At 38.1% G+C, this 19,205-nt stretch overlaps 1 protein-coding gene across 3 annotated transcripts in view; it reads left to right on the forward strand.

Annotated features, from left to right (window-relative positions):
- The first annotated feature begins 754 nt into the window (after window positions 1-754).
- The window catches only part of PTBP1 (polypyrimidine tract binding protein 1), a 30,537-nt gene continuing 12,086 nt past the window's right edge, over window positions 755-19,205 (forward strand). For 2 of the 3 annotated variants that reach the window (XM_003760855.4, XM_012542271.3), the window contains exons 1-5: window positions 755-1,087; window positions 5,078-5,108; window positions 15,872-15,947; window positions 16,815-16,987; window positions 18,621-18,767. In XM_003760855.4, coding sequence (XP_003760903.1) covers window positions 1,080-1,087; window positions 5,078-5,108; window positions 15,872-15,947; window positions 16,815-16,987; window positions 18,621-18,767 — 435 coding nt within the window. In that variant the 5' untranslated portion in view covers window positions 755-1,079. The remainder of the gene's footprint in view (window positions 1,088-5,077; window positions 5,109-15,871; window positions 15,948-16,814; window positions 16,988-18,620; window positions 18,768-19,205) is intronic. The other variant, XM_012542272.3, reaches the window with a different exon arrangement.

Raw genomic sequence — 19,205 nt, forward strand, 5'->3', positions numbered from 1 at the left:
GCTCGGCCCGACACCCAGGGATCTAATAGGGCGCTCCCGGCCCGACACCCTGAGATCTAATAAGGGCGCTCCCGGCCCGACACCCAGGGATCTAATAAGGGCGCTCCCGGCCCGACACCCAGGGATCTAATTAGGGCGCTCACGGCCCGACACCCAGGGATCTAATAAGGGCGCTCCCGGCCCGACACCCAGGGATCTAATAAGGGCGCTCCCGGCCCGACACCCAGGGATCTAATAAGGGCGCTCCCGGCCCGACACCCAGGGATCTAATAAGGGCGCTCCCGGCCCGACACCCAGGGATCTAATTAGGGCGCTCCTGCCCCAGGCCTCCGCCTCAGTAACGCGGGCAAGAGCCCGGCCCACACGTGTCTCAGCTCGCCTCATCCTTTTTCCTCAGGACAGCTTTTCACCCGTGTCTTACAAATTGTGGGCCCAGGGAAGCAATTTTTCTAACGCCGTAACATAGGGAGGGGATTGATAAGAGTCCAAAATTCTTTTGGGACTGTTTGCCCACAACGATGATGGCCACCTAGGGATCCCTTGCCCACACATAACATGGCCCCTGCACGTAGTAGACACGAGGATTGCTTTCTTAGCACCCAAGATGGGGAACTTTGAGCTTCCTGCCCCTAGACAAGATGGCCGCCCTAACGGGCTCCACGCTTCCCGCTCTCTGAGCCGCCACGTACCCACTCTCAAGATGGCTACCGTTAACCCACAAAACCACACTCAAGATGGCCGTTCAGTGGCTCATGGGCGATCACGTGGGTGGTTCTTTTTTTCATTCCTACAGGCTGTTTCCACTTTGGGAATTGACAGACAGGCATCTGGTCTAATAATTCTCTCGGTTTTCTTTTGGTCCCACCCTCCAGGAGACATAGGAACGAATTGGTAAACCTGGCGGGGGACTGCAAGCATCGCCCCGCCCCCTCCCCTCAGTGGGAGCCAATGGGCAGGGCGCGCGGGGGACGTGGTCGGGGCGTCTCCGCCATTTTGTGAGTCTATAACACGGAGCCGTTGAGTCGGTTCCTGCTATTCCGGCGCCTCCACTCCGTTCCCTTCGGGTCTCCTCGTGTGCCATGGACGGGTAAGTCCTATTTTCTGTCCCCAGAATACTCCTGTCCACTGCTGCCGCGGTCTTGGCTTTCGTCGGGCGCTCCGTTCCCTCAGCCGCCCGACCCGCGGGCGGCGCCGCGGGGGCCTCCTGCTAACTCCTCATGGCCGCTCCTAGTCACGCTCCTGAGGCGGGCCGGGTGCCGCCAGAGTTTGGGACCGGTGCTGTGACCCTGGGGAGGTGGGGATGTGTATGAGAGGGGCGCGGGACGCCTCGCGCCTTTCGGGGTTGGGGGACAAACGGTTCCCCTCCCCCCTCGGGAGCACGAGCCGCGCGTGCGTGGTGTGGCTGCCGGCGCGAGCCCGGGCTTCACTGCGGGCGTCTTGCTTTCCCTCTTCAAGAGTCTCATTTTCGTAGATTTTTTTTTTAAAAAGAAATTCTTGACACCCCCCCTCCCCCTTGCGCGCGCATCTCTTCCCCTCCCTCTCTTCCGGCTGCGGGCTCTTGGCGCCCCTTTTCGCGGCCCCACGCGGTGGCTGCCTCCTCGTGTCTCACCGTGGCCTTTCCCGCCCTCCTTCCGCGCTCTGGGGCCCCTCCCGCCTTCCCGCCCCTGGACTCTGGCCTTCCCCGCCCCCACCCTCCCAGCGTGCGCTTTTCCGGGGTGGAGGCCTCGGCTCCCCGGGCCCGATCGGGTGGGGCTGGGGGCGACCTGCCCCGCCGGGAAGGAGTCGGGACCGGACCGTGGCGGGGCGGGCGAGTCGCTAGCTTAAACTGGGCCTCGAGGCCTCGACTTGGACCCCCCGCTCCCGGATCCCCGGGTGGGGCTGCCGACGTCCCCCTTTACCCCTCCCATTTTCCCCGAGGAGGAAACTGAGTCAGGGAGGAGGGAGTTCCTCCACATTGTGTGATCCGGGGGAGGCCCCGCGACCTTTGTGCTTGGGTACCTTCTCGGCGCTCCCTCTCTGGAGCCTCTCACGGGAAGGCCCAGGCCCGGCGTACCCAGCTCGTTCCTTTCCACCCGGATAACCACATTTTTGAAACTTAGCAAAATTCCATCTGAATGCGAGGGGCGCCTTGAGTTGGAATGTCTCCATTCGTGCAGCTTTGCAGCTTAATCTTTTGTGAGCCACGTTTTGCAACCAAAATAGGAGCTTATTCCCATTTATCTAGGTACTTTTGGGGTAAGAAAAGTTTTGTACAGATTTGCAGAGATCCGAGACAATGCTGCCGCTTGGGACATGGCTCAGCAAGCCGTTTGCACAGCTGTAAATCGAAGGCTTGGGCTAGGATGTCCGAAGTTCCTTAGCCCAGAAAACTTCGTCACGCTCTCTGCAACTTGCTCAGAGTAAAAGCAAGTAATCTGGTACCGCGGAGAAATACCTTGGCTAGGCTTTGGATTGAATTTCATGAACTGGTTCTATGCCGCTTCTCCTGAAGGAGGAAATCCGAAGCCCAGAGAGTTGAGTGTCTTCGCTAAGGTCACTCAGGTCGTGGCTATCTAGAGGCAAAACTAGACTGATTCCTAAAAATATATTTAAATATCTTCTGCCCCTTCTAAATTTGGGGGAATGAGGCAAGGGAAAGGAAAGCAGCTCCGGCTTCATAGAAGTAACTATGAAATCAACTTTAAAAGGTCTTAAGAGGTTGATTTTCATGTCATATCTCTTTGGAAGGAAAATATTCTTATTTTACTCCTGAGCTGGAACTGGAATCCTGGTTTTTATGTAGCCAGTGTAGTATTTCCAGGGACTTCAATAAACCTAATAAAGAAGGGATGATAAAGCAATTGTGTTGTGGGAGACAGTGATATTTTAAATATATTTCTTAAAATCAATCGGATTTAGTTGTCCCCAAGGTTAAAATTGTTACACCATAAATCTGATGGGAATACTAAAAAACGTTGCATTCTTTTTAAAAAGTAAAAAAACTTTTGAATGCATTGTTAAAGAGATCCGCTGATCACAGAAAATAAATTTTGGATAGATAATAGTTTTGAAAAGCTTATCTGTTCATCTTTGCAATCTGAAAGTGTTTTTGGCCCTTCTGTTATTGTACAGGATAGCTTGTAGGTCTGGAGCTCAGCCAGTTTTTGAGTTGCTTAAGTTTTTGCTACACTTTAGCCAGACTAATAGTCTGGCAAGTAACATAAATTAACTGCTACTGAGATTTGACTTAAAAGAATCCTTTATATCATTTGGAAGAAAAAGATAGGTAATTGGCTTTTTTTTTTGGTCTCGTATTTTGTACATTTGCTATGATTGTGAATCCTTGGGGAAAGCCACATAACCCTCACTCTTATGGAACCATATTGCATATCTAATTTATTTTTGATCTATTTAAAACTTTCTTTCCCTCACTTTAGTTTTGAACATTTTAACGCTACTGTTTGGGTATGCATAAAAGTGCTTTATTTTGGGAAATAATATTTCTTGAGAATATTCTGGGGTTAGGGTTAAAGTCCCATAAATCTTTAGCATAAGAAATTTCACAAATTTTTTTCTGGAATAAATGGACTTTCTAAAAAACACAACTGAACATTTTGGAGGGTCCTCAATTTTTTTAATGCCTAAATGTTACGGGAAAAATGCGACTTACTGATTCTCATCATATATGGAAGCATCATCAACTTTATTTTTGTGTTTTGAGTTAATATACTGTATTCTGTGGTTTGTTAACAGGAATCCACAGACAGCAGTTGGGGTGGGGGGTGAGTTTGAAATCTCTTCCTGTTGAAACAATTGGAATATTTTCTATAAAAGCTACTTTATATAAAACATTTCCTGTGTCTGAGGCCCTCCTGTGGAACAGGAAACTGAAAGAAATGGCACTGATAACTTCCAGTGCTCAGGAAACTTGATGCTTCTCATACTTGGGTTTTTCTAGGGCTATTTCTCCGCTAATAGTTCTTTTGAAAACAAAATGAGCTCTTTATGGCAGAACCTTCCTTAACCTTTTTATTAGAGGAGAAAGTGTCCCCAAATTTTTTTGTATTTTTATCGGGGTGGCCCCGAGTTTTCAGAGACCTGTTGATAATTTTTTCAGATGAATGGATCCAATAAGGTTTTAATATGAAGACAAATCTTGCTAAACTTACTAAACTAAACATTTGTTGGAGAAAAAGCAATAATAAAATCATTTAAAGGAGGAAGTTACAGGGGTAGGATGTCTAGCAAGGCCAGACTGTCTTGAGGTATGACCCTTATTTATTTAATAAGGAAAATTTGTCTGTTTGGAGTTTCTGGTTCCAGCTTTGCCAACAACAGGTTGGGGGTACCTGAGATTAGTCACTTTATTCTCATTTCATGTATGTTCCGGTCACTTCCTAACAAATAATAAATGCATGTTGCTGTGTCTCCCTTCTCACATTCTCTATTCTGTTGAAGGGAAGTGATCAAGTGGCCAACATATACTACCTGGAGCCTTTAGTGTGCTAATTAGCTAGTGCTAAGGGCATCTGGTTGAAATCCTTAGTCCCAACCACCTTTGTGACTTTTTGGCAAACTAAAAAAGTTTTGACTGAAATCTTACCATAAGATCATCTGTAATAATAGCCTTTACAAAGTTTGTGAAGTCTTGCTGATGTTAGATAGCATTCTGGGTGAATTAAGGCAATTTTAATTGGGATAAAGCCCTTGTATACTTTAACTGCTTTGAGATCAAATGGTGGTTGGTCAAACTATCATAACTATGACCTTTACCTGCCCTTTCTTTCAACCAAGTTCTGGTGGTTATATTCCTCTACTGTGCTTGGGTACTTATCTCACTTTGTCCTTTACAAAAAAGAAAGGTTCTGCATTAGGTGGGGTGTTCGGATTTCCTTTAGTTTTTGATTCTTGGGTTTCCCCTTCCCCTCACCTAACAATCTGTGATAACGTTTTATGCTCTTGTGTAAATTCTTCTTTGCTCCTTGCGGAGACAACTGTTTACTTTGACTAGCTTTTTTTCCTTACTGCTGTGACTATGCTGATGATTGTGGCAAACCTATCTAACCTTTTTATCCTTTTCTTTCTTTTTTTCCTACAGCATTGTCCCAGATATAACAGTTGGTACAAAGGTAGGCACTTTTCTCACTTTTCTCTCTGTTACACTTGCTGAGCCATCTGATCTAGTTTAGTATTAGCCTTCAATTGAAAAGAATGAGAACTCTTATCTACTTCTTCATTGTTTATGTAGATCTCATTTTATTTTTTAGTCCTAAAGTAGTGTTCCTGCTCTTCAGCAATTTGAATCTGAGAAATTAGGAATTTAATCTTTTAATTTCAAAAAATTGTCAACTGGGCGATAAATAAGCACTACATATTGGAATGTTATTTTTGGGCTGAATTAGATGTCATACAATTTAATGACCGACTGTATGTTGTATTATCTTTACTCCTTTGAAATTCTTTTTTAAGTGTAAATGCTGCAACTTTTATTCTCCAGAGACTGGAGAAGAGTTCCTCAAATTCCAAGTGCTGACAGGAAACTCCTTATGCTTAACATTTTTCTTAACCATAACGGATGAACATTCTACCTTGCAATCTCTTTAAAAATGAGTAACTTCTTAGCCTGTCTGAAAAATGTTGCCATTAGTAGTAGAGGCAGTAGTGAAAAGGTTTACTTAATAAAGGTCCTTGGATTCTTGTCACTTAGTGGGTCATAACTTCTGGGCTTTTATTTTCTCCTGGTTGGGTTAGTTAGAATAGCTTGGTATACTATATAGCCTTAAAGATTTGTTTAGGTGTAACTTATTTGGTTCGGTGTGGGGAGAATCAAGTTTAGGGGTGTCTAGAGGAAAATTTTAATGTAGGGGAGAAACTTTGTCACATTTCCAGCATTTTAATAAAATCCTCAACAGAGGAATTTTGTAAATTGTGCTAGTTCTGAATTGACCAAATAACAGTTTCGCTTAAGTAACAAGGGGAATTATTTACCAGTTTCTTACTCCATAGTTCCATATATATTAAGGAAGGGGTATTTTACAGGTTGGCAACCTGTTCAGGTAATCCTGTTTGGGCTAGTAAAAGAAAGGTCTCCTGCCCCTTCCCAATTCTTCCATGTAATTGAGTAAAAGAAGCTAAAAGCAAGGGAGCTCTGTAATTGTGGCTATTCTGATGATTTTACTGGAATGAAGGATAATCGGCTATTCATTTTTGTCCAGTGCCAAATGTAATTGGAGCCCTCCCCCAAACAGAATTGAGGTGCAATTTTCTGCTTGTTTCATTTCTGGGATTTCTGCTTCTCACCTTATCTTTAAAGATACAGCATATACTTAAAGGTTCTTTAAAAATCACAGATGAAAGAAGCTTGATGTCATAAGTCTAAAGTTTAGATATGTCTTCAGAAATTTAGTCTTACAATAGGCTATAAATTTGGCCTCTCTAAATTTGCGCTCTCTAAAGTAGAGCATCAGAGAAGGCAGGGGTCCTTAGTTTTCCATTTCTATTTGATGGAGAATTTAATAGGGCCTTTAATAGGAATTTACCAGTTACTGAGCTGTTTGGTCCATTTGTGATTTATCTACTTTCACTAATGCTGAAGCAGCTTATTTTAGGCCTTTAGTTGAAAGGATGTCTGAGTTCTACAGAAGTTAATTAAGAAAGCATTCTACAGATGTTCAACCCCATGTTTGTGGTGTTCCCATGTGTGTGTGTGTGTGTGTGTGTGTGTGTGTATATATATATATATATGCAGTAAAATGGTATTTATACTTACTGCTTATTTGAAAATGCAAAATTCTCTTTTGAGTGTGGGAGAAGTAAATTATATTCACTGAAACACCTTCAAGTGGGGTGCTGTAATAGCCTTTAAAAGGCTGCTGTTTGGACTGGGATTAAGCTACTGCTTTGTCCTTAATTGAACTCTAGATTCTTATAGTGACCTGGCCTCTAGTGTTTTTGTAAAGGAACAAGTCTCAATTCTTCTAACTAGCAGAACAACAGTTGGCAAGTCATAAATTGAGCTCATTTGTTAAATGTAATACTTTGGAGAGAAGGGGGGTGTCTTATTGGTTTCAGGGAGTGAAAAACTTTCTGTGAAAAGAAATTAAGTGAGTTACACCGTTTCTGGAATTTGGCCAGATATAAATGGTGGCCACAGTAACAGATACTTTGGTTCACAAAAAAGGTACAGCCAAGGTAAAATTCTCTTTGAGATTGCACTTGGTCTGAGGTGGAGAAATTTCCATTTAGATGGACAGGCCTAGAACATTATTTAGAAAGAGTTATAGCAATTAATCACAGAAGATTTGAATATTTATGGGTGGCCCTGAAAGGCCTAAGGCATAAATTGTAGACATTTGGTAGAGTGAAAGAAAAAATGAATGTTTGGACAAAAGAGCACCTGGATTCTATTCTAGTGCATTGAGAATACAATGGATACTGTAGGTGAGTAATTTTCTGTGTTACCTTTGAATGTGGTGTTGATAATTGATATTGTAGCATGAGATATATATACACATACCTCTGCTTTTATAGGGGGTACTTTTTGACCAAATTTAGGTGGTTTTCTCACTCACTGGACCATGGTGAAACTATTCATAAGGCCTAAGGTTAAATTATGTTCAGCTGCTAAATGAAATTGAAGAATAGGAAAGGGTCCCAAAAGGTCATTTTTGACTCCTTCCAAGAAGGCTGTAGGGTAATGTATTTTTTCTTTTAATCCATAGGAAGAGAACCAGTGAGTACAGAATAGCAGTATGACAAAAAAGAATTGTTAGAACAACCTCGTTTTTACCTTTTTCCTATGGTTACTAGATGATTATTCTTGTGGGCAAAATGTGAGTTGTAACCTGCTTTGAATCCTTCAGAATGAATTGTCTATTCTTCTGGGAGAAGGTCTCATGGTCCATCTTTGTCTGGTTTTGTTCAGCATTTGCTCATCTGGGCAATGGATGGTGACTATATCTAGAAAGAACAGAGTAGAATGTAAAGCTGAATTTCATGCAATGAAATTTTAATGATTGAAATTATTATTTAAAACCAAATAATTTATATTAAATACAGACCAAGGAAGCTGGTCTTTTTTTTCCTTAATTTCGTTAGACAACAAAAATAACCAAATTGCAAGATGGAGTCAGCAATGTAACAGGTCAGACCAAAACTCATTTGAGTTTTATGCTGCTTTAATGCATCAAGGTTTTTTGTGCAAAAACCATTCTTAGTTTGGAGAGAGTGATGTGAGATGAGACATTAAGGTTGAAGGAGTTGGAAATGCTTTGCTTGGGGAAGACAATAAGTTGAAGTACTGTCATGTGGAAAAGTTATTACTGTACATTTAATTTTGCTTGATACTTCCCGCCCTCTAGAGTATTGAATTGTAGTTGCAAGGAAGCAAGCTATTGGCTATGAGTATTTTCAAAATTGGAAGTTAAATTTGCCACTATGCTGTCCAATATAACTTCTGATTTCCTACTCATTCTGAGTCATAACATTAAGAATTACCTGTATGCAAAATAATGTTTTGGTCATGTATACTTATTGTGTATCTAAGTTATATTTTAATATATTTAACATCTACTGGTCATCCTGCCATCTAGGGGAGGGGGTGGGGGGAGGTAAGAGGTGAAAAATTGGAACAAGAGGTTAATGCTGTAGAGTTACCCATGTATATATCCTGTAAATAAAAGACTAACAAAAAAAAGAGAATTACCTGTATGCATTATAGTTAGCAAGTTGGGAAATTCAAAGCTTTTCTAATCATTTAGATCAATTGATTCCTATGCAGAGGACACTGGAAAGCTACAAAGCTACCGATTGTGTCCTTTTGAAGGTTTCTAGTGTAGTAGGAGAGGTTCTAACTAAATCACTTGACTTTGCTACCTGATTGGATTGCCCTTACTTGGGAGTCAGTTTCAGTGGCACAAACTGGTTTTGTCTGGCACCAAGAGAGTACTCCTTCCCACTCCAACTCCTCTTCCCCTCTCCCCACAACCCCCCAAGCTAAAGGGTGCTGCCAGGCTGCTCAAGTAGGATTGAGGGATGGGACAAAGCATTGAATACAACTTTTGGCCTGGGGAAGACTTTAGGGAGATTAAGGTTTTTGAGAAGATTTCCACACAAACCAGTCAGACAGAATTGCATCAATTTAATTTGATTAGAGAAACACTGTCTCATAGATTGGTATAGAAGTGCAATTACATTGCATGTACATTTTTTCTCGTTTATTTAAACGTACTGTAAAATTGGTTCATGGTAGTATCTTATTGCTAACATTTCAATGTAATATTTTTATAATAGTTGAAAGAAAGAAGCTTAGATTATAGTTGAGATTTGTTACATAAAGTCAAACTTTAGGGACTATATGGTAGTCATTAAATGGTATTGGAAGTGTGTGTGATATTACTGTACTATACACTAAATTTGGTTAGAACATCATAAAATGGCTCTTCAAAAACACAAAAGAACCAAGCCACTTCATCCAACTGTGATGTCCCTTAGTTGCATAGAAATGTTTTTTGTGTTTGAGCCAGGATTTTTGCCATGGGAACAGCAATTATGGTTTAAGGCACTTAGCCAAGAATGCTGTGAGGAAATTCCAATTCTTCTCTTCCCCATCCCCCTTTATTGATGTAGTTAGAAGACTGAAACTTTTAAAGCTTGCTGTTGCTGGCATGATCACACATGTATACCACATGTTTAATACAGCTCCTCCCCCTTCTCCAGATAATTGCTAATTGCTTGATTTACATGCAGTAACCTGTTTTGGGGGAGAAAAGGGAGATTTTGAAGAAATTTAGGGACCAGACAAAGGAAATTACTGGCCCAAATTCGGTGATCCTGGGTTTCCTAGTACATTTTTTCTCCTTCACCTTGCTCAGTTTTACTTTGGCAATTCATTTTTGCCACACCTGGCTTTTTATGCTAGTTTTTGAATTGGAAAGAATATTATAGCTCAGCTAATATTGTTTATCAGTGTTTTGTTTTCCTGTATTGTATATTATCTGGGTCTTCCTGGAGTCCGATAGAGAGAAGTGCCTGCTTTTTAAAAGAGCTTTAAATTGTATCATTGTGCCTTAAGAGTGAAAGAGGATAAAATGGCACTTGATTCTCTATGCTTTTAGCTGTAGGCTTGGGTGTATAGTTTAGTGTACAAAGCAGGAAGAACAACTTTGCTTCACTTCTAAGCTCTAGAATTTTCTTGGCAGTTGAGGAACACCACACCTTATATTCATTCATTCTTGTAGCTGGTTTGTTTCATAAGGTTGTTTCCATGGCTTCCAAGGCTTTTTAATTCTAATATTGGAGAGTTAGAATAAATTAGTGAAGCAACAAAACATTTTAAATTGAAGTCTTCATATTGCATTCAGTCCCCTTTTAGCTTTAGTAGATTTAGTCAGTTTTTGATCCCAATTTCTAAATGGATTTACAGAAATTTCAAGTGATTGTTTAGTCTTTTTAATTTAACTGTAAAGTGAGCGCTGGATTCTGTAGAACTCAATGATCCTTAATCATTATGGAAAGGGAAAACTAGATATATAGATAAAAATATATAAATAGATATATTATAGATATAAATAGATATATATATATAGATATAATAGATATATAATAATATATATATATAATAGAATTATATAAAACTAGATAATTATAATGAAAATTAAAATGTTCTTTGCCTCAAGTTTCTAAGTCACTCCACTAAGTTGGAGTGACAAGTCTCCTTGCAATTTTCTGAGTATTTGGTCACCATTTTGTGCTATGTGTATTTCTTTTCCTCCTGATTCTTTGTAAAAAAATTTAAATTAATTTAAATGTTAACACATTAGTCATGTTGTGAAAGAATCAAAAGGAAAAAGCCCTGAGAAACAACTCACCAGAGAAACAGAGGTGAGATGAGATTTTTAAAAATTTTTTTGGGGGGGGGCTGAGGCAGTTGTGGTTAAGTCACTTGCCCAAGGTCACAGCCAGGACTTGTCTGAGGCCAGATTTGAACTCCTCATGACTTGGTGCTCTAGCTAGCACTTAGCTGTTTATAATCTTCAGTGTGGAGAATTAAAGCTAGCTGACCAAAATGGGAATATACTTGTAAAGCATCCAGTCCAGAACGACTTGGGCACACCCCAAGCAAGCAAATACAGAATTGAGAGTGCAATTAGTGTTTTAGCTGTTATCTTCACTTCAAAGGGAAGGCAGAGAGGAGTTAACTTGGTGTTTACAGCTTGGAGATTGGCTCAGGCCCTGCCAGAGGAGGACCTTTAATAGATAGGGGTACCCTCCTTATGTGCTGGATTGTCCTTGACAATTCTATTCCCAGGGTAGTTTTTGGATAGGGATGAAGTCATAAAGGCAAGCACCTGGATACTGTTTTTCTTCTCTCTGTCTTCATTGACTCAATGGTGGTATGTGAAGGGGAGTCAAATTATCTTTGCAAGTCTAATTGCAAAAATGGGAGGGGGCTCATGTGGCCTGCTATCCAGGGCCAGCCTCTCCCCTGCCAAAATTGGTGTTTCTCCGTCTGCATTCTAATTCCATGGTTCTTTTCTCTGGATGTGCATTTTCCATCATGGGTCTTTGGAATTGTCTTTCTTTCATTGCGTTGCTGAGGAGAGCTTAATCTTGATTATCGTTACTTTGATCAGTAGGAAATTTATATCTGGCAATTCTTACAAAGCAAGTTGACCTTGACTTGTAAATCAGTCAGGTGGCCCACTGGATATCTTGATCCAGGCATTAGGAAGATCTGAGTTCCAATGTGTCCTCAAACATGTAGTAGCAGTTTGATCATGGGCAACTCGCATAATAATTTGTGTGTAATTGTGTGTAATCTGTCCAGTGAGGATAATAGCATTACCTCCCAACTTTGTTATAAGGATCAAATGGGATAATTTTTTAATTTAATTTTTTAAATGGCATTTTGTTTTTCCAAATATATGTAACATAACATAATATTCAACATTCATATTTATTTGTAAAACTTTGTTCTAAATTTTTCTCTCTCCATTATAAACCCTCTCCCCAAGACAGCAAGAAATCTGATATAGGTAAAAATATTTGCAATTTTCATGTTTGTTATGGCAAAAAAAAATCCATTTCCATGTTTCTCTAAATGTTTGGTATTTTCTGATATGTTTGAAAAGCTTTAAATACATGGCTTAGTCATAACAGACCATCATATATACGCATTATATATATATATATATAAATAAATCATTGACCAAACAAAATAGAGTAACTTCTAATTCTGGCATGGCATGTGGAATTCTGCTGGATTTGATTAGAGATCAGGATTTGAATCGGAGTTCTGACACTTAAAATATGGCCACTGGTAACAAATGTGTAATTTGGCGTTTTAGGCACTACCTTTCATTAGGGCGGGGGAACTCCATAAATATTTTGAATATTTTATACTTCTCTATTCCCTTTTGTCCATTTGGAAACATGGAAAATTTTGGCCATGAATGAACGCTATATGAATGAAGCCTCAATCCTAGATTACTTCATTCTTTGGTTTTATGGTAGTAGTTTTTGGCTTGTAAAAACAGATACAATAGTTTGTTTCTATGGCACATTATCATCAGTTGTAGAATTCTGAAGCTTAGCTTTGGAAAAAAATGAAATGACATACTGCTAAATTCCCTTGTTTTCCACTAAATAAGGAAATTGATCCAGAGAGATAAAGTGACTTCATAGCAAAAGCTATACAGAAGGGGTTAGATTCAAACATAGATCCTTTAGTCCATTGTACATCAGCGGCAATGAAATGGGAAGTTTAAATAGGAAGGATTAAGATGTTGAGATTGAAAATTAGCTGTGATAGTAAATAGTTGATAGTAAATAACAAAAGTGCATTGAAAACAGTAAAAGGATAAAATTGATAAATTTGAACTTGATAAATCCTGGGGAAGTGCCCTTCAAAATTCAGTTCAATAGTACTTACATTCTCTGGACTGAATATTCTATTCCCAATCTATTTTCTCAACTGAGTAATCTATCAGAATTAATTTTGCTGGTAAATTAATAGGGTTTATCATCTGTAATAGAAATTTAGACATGCTTGCTGGGATTTGTTTTACCATAAATAGAAGCTAATGTCTCCTGTGCTTTTTTAATATCCATTATTAGAATGAGCACCATAGGGGCAGCGAAAACTTAATTAAACAGTATTTTTAGTAGTTCCTCATTCCCTCCCTTTTTTGGGGAGGGGAGATGGGCATTTGGTGCTTCAGGAATTTTAATGAAGCAGTATCTAGAATAGTCTGCAGACTTAAGCCTTTTCATTTCTGATTGGAGGTAGGCCCGAGAGGAAGGGAGTTTTCTACAGAGGAGACCAGGTGGATTTGATCTTAATTTTAATTTATTTTACCATGATTAAAAAGGTGTAAGATCTGATCTTAATTATTCATCTCCTTCTGCTAGTGCTAGTTATGCATTGCTTTAACCGTGGTGATAATGGAAAGTATTAGGTTTGGAGACATAGACTGAAATTATTGATTACTTCTTGGTGAGACTTTGAAAAGAAATCATTTAACCATTCCTTGTCTCATTTTTCTTAGCTGTAAAATAAAGGGATTGTAATAGATAACATCACATGTAAAGGGTTGAAATTTGATTTGATATTAAAAACAGGAGTTGTATATGTGTTCAAATTCTAACCCCCTTTTTAAAGTGAATTTGGTAGATTCTTTCCTCAACTAAGTAAGTTGGATTAGATTTCTCTGGTCCCCTTTGCATTTTTAAATCCAGGATTTTATTCTTACCTTGAAAGTCTTGAATTTGTTGGATCACCCCTCAAGATCAGGTATACATGGCCATTAGCACTTAAAGGATCTATTATTATGCTTGAATTTAGTTATTGATCCTTATCTAAGGATATTTGCATAAAATTACAGAAAAGCTCTATGGTTGGGGCTCTCCCCACAAAAGATCAGTTCCAACCAAAGCCAATGAGGTCGATTTGAATGCAAGAGTTGCCATGAAAAGTTAAGGTTTTCTTGCCCAAATCACTTAACAGAAGATTTTCAGTCATCTTGGGTTACAGTTAGTTGACATTTTTATCTTGTCACTCTGTGATTTTTATTTGAGGAAAATTTAAAAATTTTATATACATATTAAAAGAAGGCTTTAAATAATTCATTTGTAAAGATTTAATTTTGTAGTTGGGGCCTCTAAAGTAGGGCTTTAGGTTTTGCTGTTCTGTAATATAGTGCAGATTTCAGAGTCTAAAAATTAGTTTTGAGTGCAAAGTGGAGTTATATAAGTAAAATGACGGTGAAATTGAAGAAAAATGTGAAGTTGGTCACATGCTTATTTTTGGTTCATTCTGCTTTGTGCTGACTTCCAGATTTGTTGGCCCTGCTTTTGGTTTGTCTAGGGCCTTAAGATGAGTATTATATTCTCATTGCACTATTTTTGTAAACGTGTTACCACAGTTGCCTTGTTTCATAAAATTATGAACTATGGCAGTAATATTTTTTAATTTAAATTTGGCAAACCACACATTTGTGCTTGACTCGCTCTCCTTTTAAAACTTCATTTGATCACACATTTTAATTGCCAAGTAATAATATTGCATGTGTCTACCAATGTAATACTTTTAATTAATAATATAATTTATTTAAATTTAATATTTTTATTTAAATTTTAATATTTTAGCTTAGCTCTTCCCCCCAGTAAAGGCTTGAGTAGACTTCAAAGTAGTTTTAATTTCCAGCATGATTTGGTGGAATGCTCATTATTCCAGATTAATTGAGGAAGAGGGTGGAGGATTTCTTTGCTTTTGTTGAATTTCTATACGGATGCTTTTTTGCTCAGTGTCACTGTCTCAGCCTCAGCTTGTTTTGGTTAAAATTGAAATGGTGAACTTGCATTTTTGTTTTCTACAAATTTAGAGGTAAGGACTTTGTGGTTACTGATGGTAGGGAATCATAGCTAGTTCTTCAGACAATTATATAAGTTGCTGTTTTTTTTTTTTTTTTTTTGACCTAGTTTGTATCCTAGACACTGGAATGACTAAATAAATAGCACTTGTATTTTGAAGTGATACAGTTACACCACTTGTCACTGGATAGTACTTGATAAAAGAGATAGTGTTTCGAGTAATCTCTGAAAGTGTGACAAAGCAGAGGGTATGGTTTCATTGGGGCTGTTGGAAAATAGGACATCTTCCTGTTGGCTGCATTGCAGGGTATGGAAATTAAGGTAGCCAGTGTCCTATTCACAAGGAGTTCTTTGTCACCCATTGGATCATTGAAGTCTAGCTTTTTATATGATAATTCAAGACTGCTAAAATCTAACTTTGAATTTTTAACAGCGTTTTGGTCATAAAGCTCATTCTAACTTTATAATGAGGGACAGAATAGTAAAGAAATTCCAGTAGTAGAAGTGGGATTATTGGGAACATCTGTTGTGTGAGCCCCAAATAAAAGATAGCCTTCAAAAACTGACAACATGGGTACTTGAAGTGAATTTTTAGTTTCCTTCTGCTTTCTTCCCAGTTCCCATTTGGTCACATCCAGGGTAATCTCTTGATTTCCCAGTAATTGCTAGCTAATCTTTGATATTATCTTGTAAATCTTAGGGGAACCTCAAATGTTGTCCACTTCATTATCCTGCTTACTTAAACCTCAAACTTCCAAAGAAATAATCTTAGGAACTTAAAGGAAAATTTTGTCTTTCCTGACTAATTTTCCCTCTCAAGGAACCTGTTACCTCAGTAATATTAGTTGAACACAGGTTTTTAATTCATTGAAGGCAAGGTTTAAGCTAGCACCATAATAAGTGCAGTATCACTTCATCATCTGATTTCAGAATTGTTCTGTTCTCAAAAGTACTTGAAATACAATTTAGTAAATACATTCATTTAGTAAATACATCTCACCCTTTTCCTTTTTTCTTCCAGCGGGGATCTGACGAGCTTTTCTCTACTTGTGTTACTAACGGACCCTTTATCATGAGCAGCAACTCTGCTTCTGCAGGTAAAATTGCTAGCCAAGTTTTAAGAAACCAATGGCCAGATGTTAAGACTTCAGTAGCCTGTTAACTCTTCTCCTGATTTCATCATTCTAATTGGTTTACTGGGAATCTCTTTCTAGTAAATAAGAGCCACCTTCATAAGGCTACATTCATTTGTTCTTAGTGAACTTTGGGAAATGAATTTAGAGCATGCAAATGTTTTAAGAGCCTGCAGTTGATCTAAGGAACTTGGAAAAACTAAAGGAATTGCTCCATAGAGGCATATAATAAAGAACATGGAAATTGATTATTTCAACTTTAAATCACCTTTTCTTTACTCAAAATTCATGGTTTGTACTATGTGGTTTGAGCTGATCTAGGTGTTGTGTATTGAATTAGGGTCTTGAAGCATAAAATTTAAGGAAAGGCTGTGATTTATGATACAATGAGTTTTTAAATGTTACTTAATTCTTGTACTTTTTTCCTCCCTTATATGTGCAGAAAGGGTAATCTTTGAAATTTGATTTGACAAATTGCCTTTTTAAAAATGGATATTAATGGAAATTTTTATATAAGCTGATCTGGGATACCTAGAGCCTGACTGGAATAGTGTAGAATCGCTATGAGAGCTGGTCAGCTGCTTCATTTTAGTCACTAATGGAAAAGGATTCTTGGCATTATGAGGCATGAAAATTTTGAAGTAATATTCTGAAGGCTTGCTTATAAGGAAAAAGAAAAAATGGTGTTAAAAGGTTTCAAATTGACATTGCTGAAAGAACCTGAGTTTTGAGTCCTGGTCTTAGAATGGGCTATTAACAGGAACTTCATGTGAACTGAGAGTTGGTCTTACAATTTAATATTAATATTAATATTAAAATATTTATTTTCAGCTAATGGAAATGACAGCAAGAAATTTAAAGGTGATAACAGAAGCACAGGAGTCCCTTCCCGAGTAATCCATGTGAGAAAACTCCCAGGTGACGTCACAGAAGCTGAGGTTATTTCTCTGGGATTACCATTTGGCAAGGTCACCAATCTTCTCATGCTGAAAGGCAAAAACCAGGTATTCTGTTATATTAATTATGCTGATTAGCCTCAGATTTAAGACTTAGAAAATTGATTAAATAATTTTTCTGGAAAAGCTAGTATTTGGATCTAATAGCACTTTAGATAATGCTATCTTGTCTAGGTAAAGGAATGTGAGGGCAGAAAGTTTCTTTCCCAAAATACAGGCCTTTGAAGTTTTTATTTGTAGTCCTGTGGCAACTATTCTTGAAGAAAACATGTAAGTTCCAGAATCTCTCCCTTTACCCTCATTAAGAAGCCCATGTTAAGTTGTGCAAAACAAAACACCTCAAGAAGTAGAAAAGTTTTGCTTCAACCTGTATACACATAAACTTTATGGTTAGCATTTTTCAAGTCCTTCAGAGTAGTCTTCCATTATTGTTTTGCTAATTCAGTCATTCATAGCTTATCATCCCATAATGTTACTATTAATTTGAACACAGTACATTTTACTTTGCTTGAGTTAATGAAGTACTTTTCTAGGTTTTTGTTTTTGTTTTGGAGAATATCTTAATGCAAAATATCATTGGTCCATAAAAAATAAGATCCAATGATATTTTGCATTAATTTTCCTTTTTCTCTTTTGGGACTACTAGTGGTATTGCTAGGTCAAAGGATAGGCATATTCTTTGGGCTTCAGTTTATTTATCTGAAAAATGGTGGTGATAACTCTTAAAATTTAGGGTTAATGAGAATGTCAACAATAAAATTTCAGTTTAAAAAATTGAAATCTTAAAAATCTTTAAAATTTGACCTTGTTAAAGGAAGGTATCGTTTTATAGGGTTAGAAAATGTAGTTAGATCTTTAGAGAAATCTATTGATTATCCATTTACCCTATTTTTACGAATGCAGAAATAGACTTAGATAAGGTACAGCAAAATAAGGTCAGGTAGTAAGTAGTAAATTCTAACTAAAGTCCTTCTAATTTAGTATTTTTAAGCTTACCTCATTCCTCTTTTGTTCAGAGAGCAGTTTTTTCTAAATGGAACAGTGCTTGATATTAGCAATAGTTGGCATAGTAATGTCAGAAGGGCAGCTAGCAGGACCAGTTTTATAGTCCTGAGTAGATTGTAATTAGGAATTGTAGATGAGCAATTTTTTTCCTTTGTTCCTAGGACTAGTTCAAGTTTAGCAAATCCTGCTTTCCGATATGAAAATCATGATGCTAAGGAAGATAAACCACTTATGACCCACTTTAGTCTGTGATTAAAGGTTTTTTTTTATTTTATATATTTTATATTTATTTTTATATATATTTTTTTATTATTTATATATTTATATTTTATTTTAAGCCCTTTTGACTTTCCTTGTTTGGACAATAGGTAGGTTGCCAGTATGAGTCTGCTGGTGAAATGAGTGCTTTTATGAAGTTGAATGGTACTACACAGTAGCCAGTAAAAGTAAATTTCATACATGTTTTTAATGATTTTATTTTTCAGTGTTAAACATAGTTTAGGTTTATATGAGAATTTTTAGTTTTTTAGTTAAGACTTCTGGGCTTTATTCTGGGGCTCAGAAAATGATCATTTATTTGCCCCTCCTTCCTCCAGTACAAGTTTTATCAGAATTTATTTACTGATAGTAGTACCTTGACCATTAATCAGCTCATCAAAGAATCCTTATTTTTTAGGCTTTCCTTGAAATGAACACAGAAGAGGCATCAAACACTATGGTAAGTTACTATACCACAGTGACTCCTGTTCTTCGAAGCCAGCCTATCTACATTCAATTCTCAAACCACAAGGAGCTCAAAACAGACAACTCTCCAAATCAAGCGGTGAGTATTTATTCTCTACTTTTATTTCTAAATGAGCTGTCCCCTACTTGACCTCTACCATCTCCAGGTCCTGTTTACCACAACCAAAGAATCTTCCAAAAAAGACTAATAGACATATATTGAGGCAATATGTAATGAAAGAAAATTGGTATATTTTACAATATAAGGTTTCTGAGATGTTGATTTGGCTCCTTTTTTTGAGTTAGGCTCTCAAGGATAGGATAGATAGGATTTAGATGATGAAAAACAAGTATAAGTGTTCAAAGGTATTCTTATGAGCTCATCAACTCAAGAACTAGGAGCAGAACAATAAAGAGCAGAAATAGGAAGACTTGTTCTGAAGGGAAAATTGCAATTGGCACAAAAGGTTCAATAAGTTGGTTAGAACCAGGTCATTGAAGACCTTGAAAAGGTAACTAAGCACAAGAGTTTTTCTAA

This window comes from Sarcophilus harrisii, chromosome 1 (genome assembly GCF_902635505.1).
Source record: "Sarcophilus harrisii chromosome 1, mSarHar1.11, whole genome shotgun sequence".
Taxonomy (NCBI): domain Eukaryota; kingdom Metazoa; phylum Chordata; class Mammalia; order Dasyuromorphia; family Dasyuridae; genus Sarcophilus; species Sarcophilus harrisii.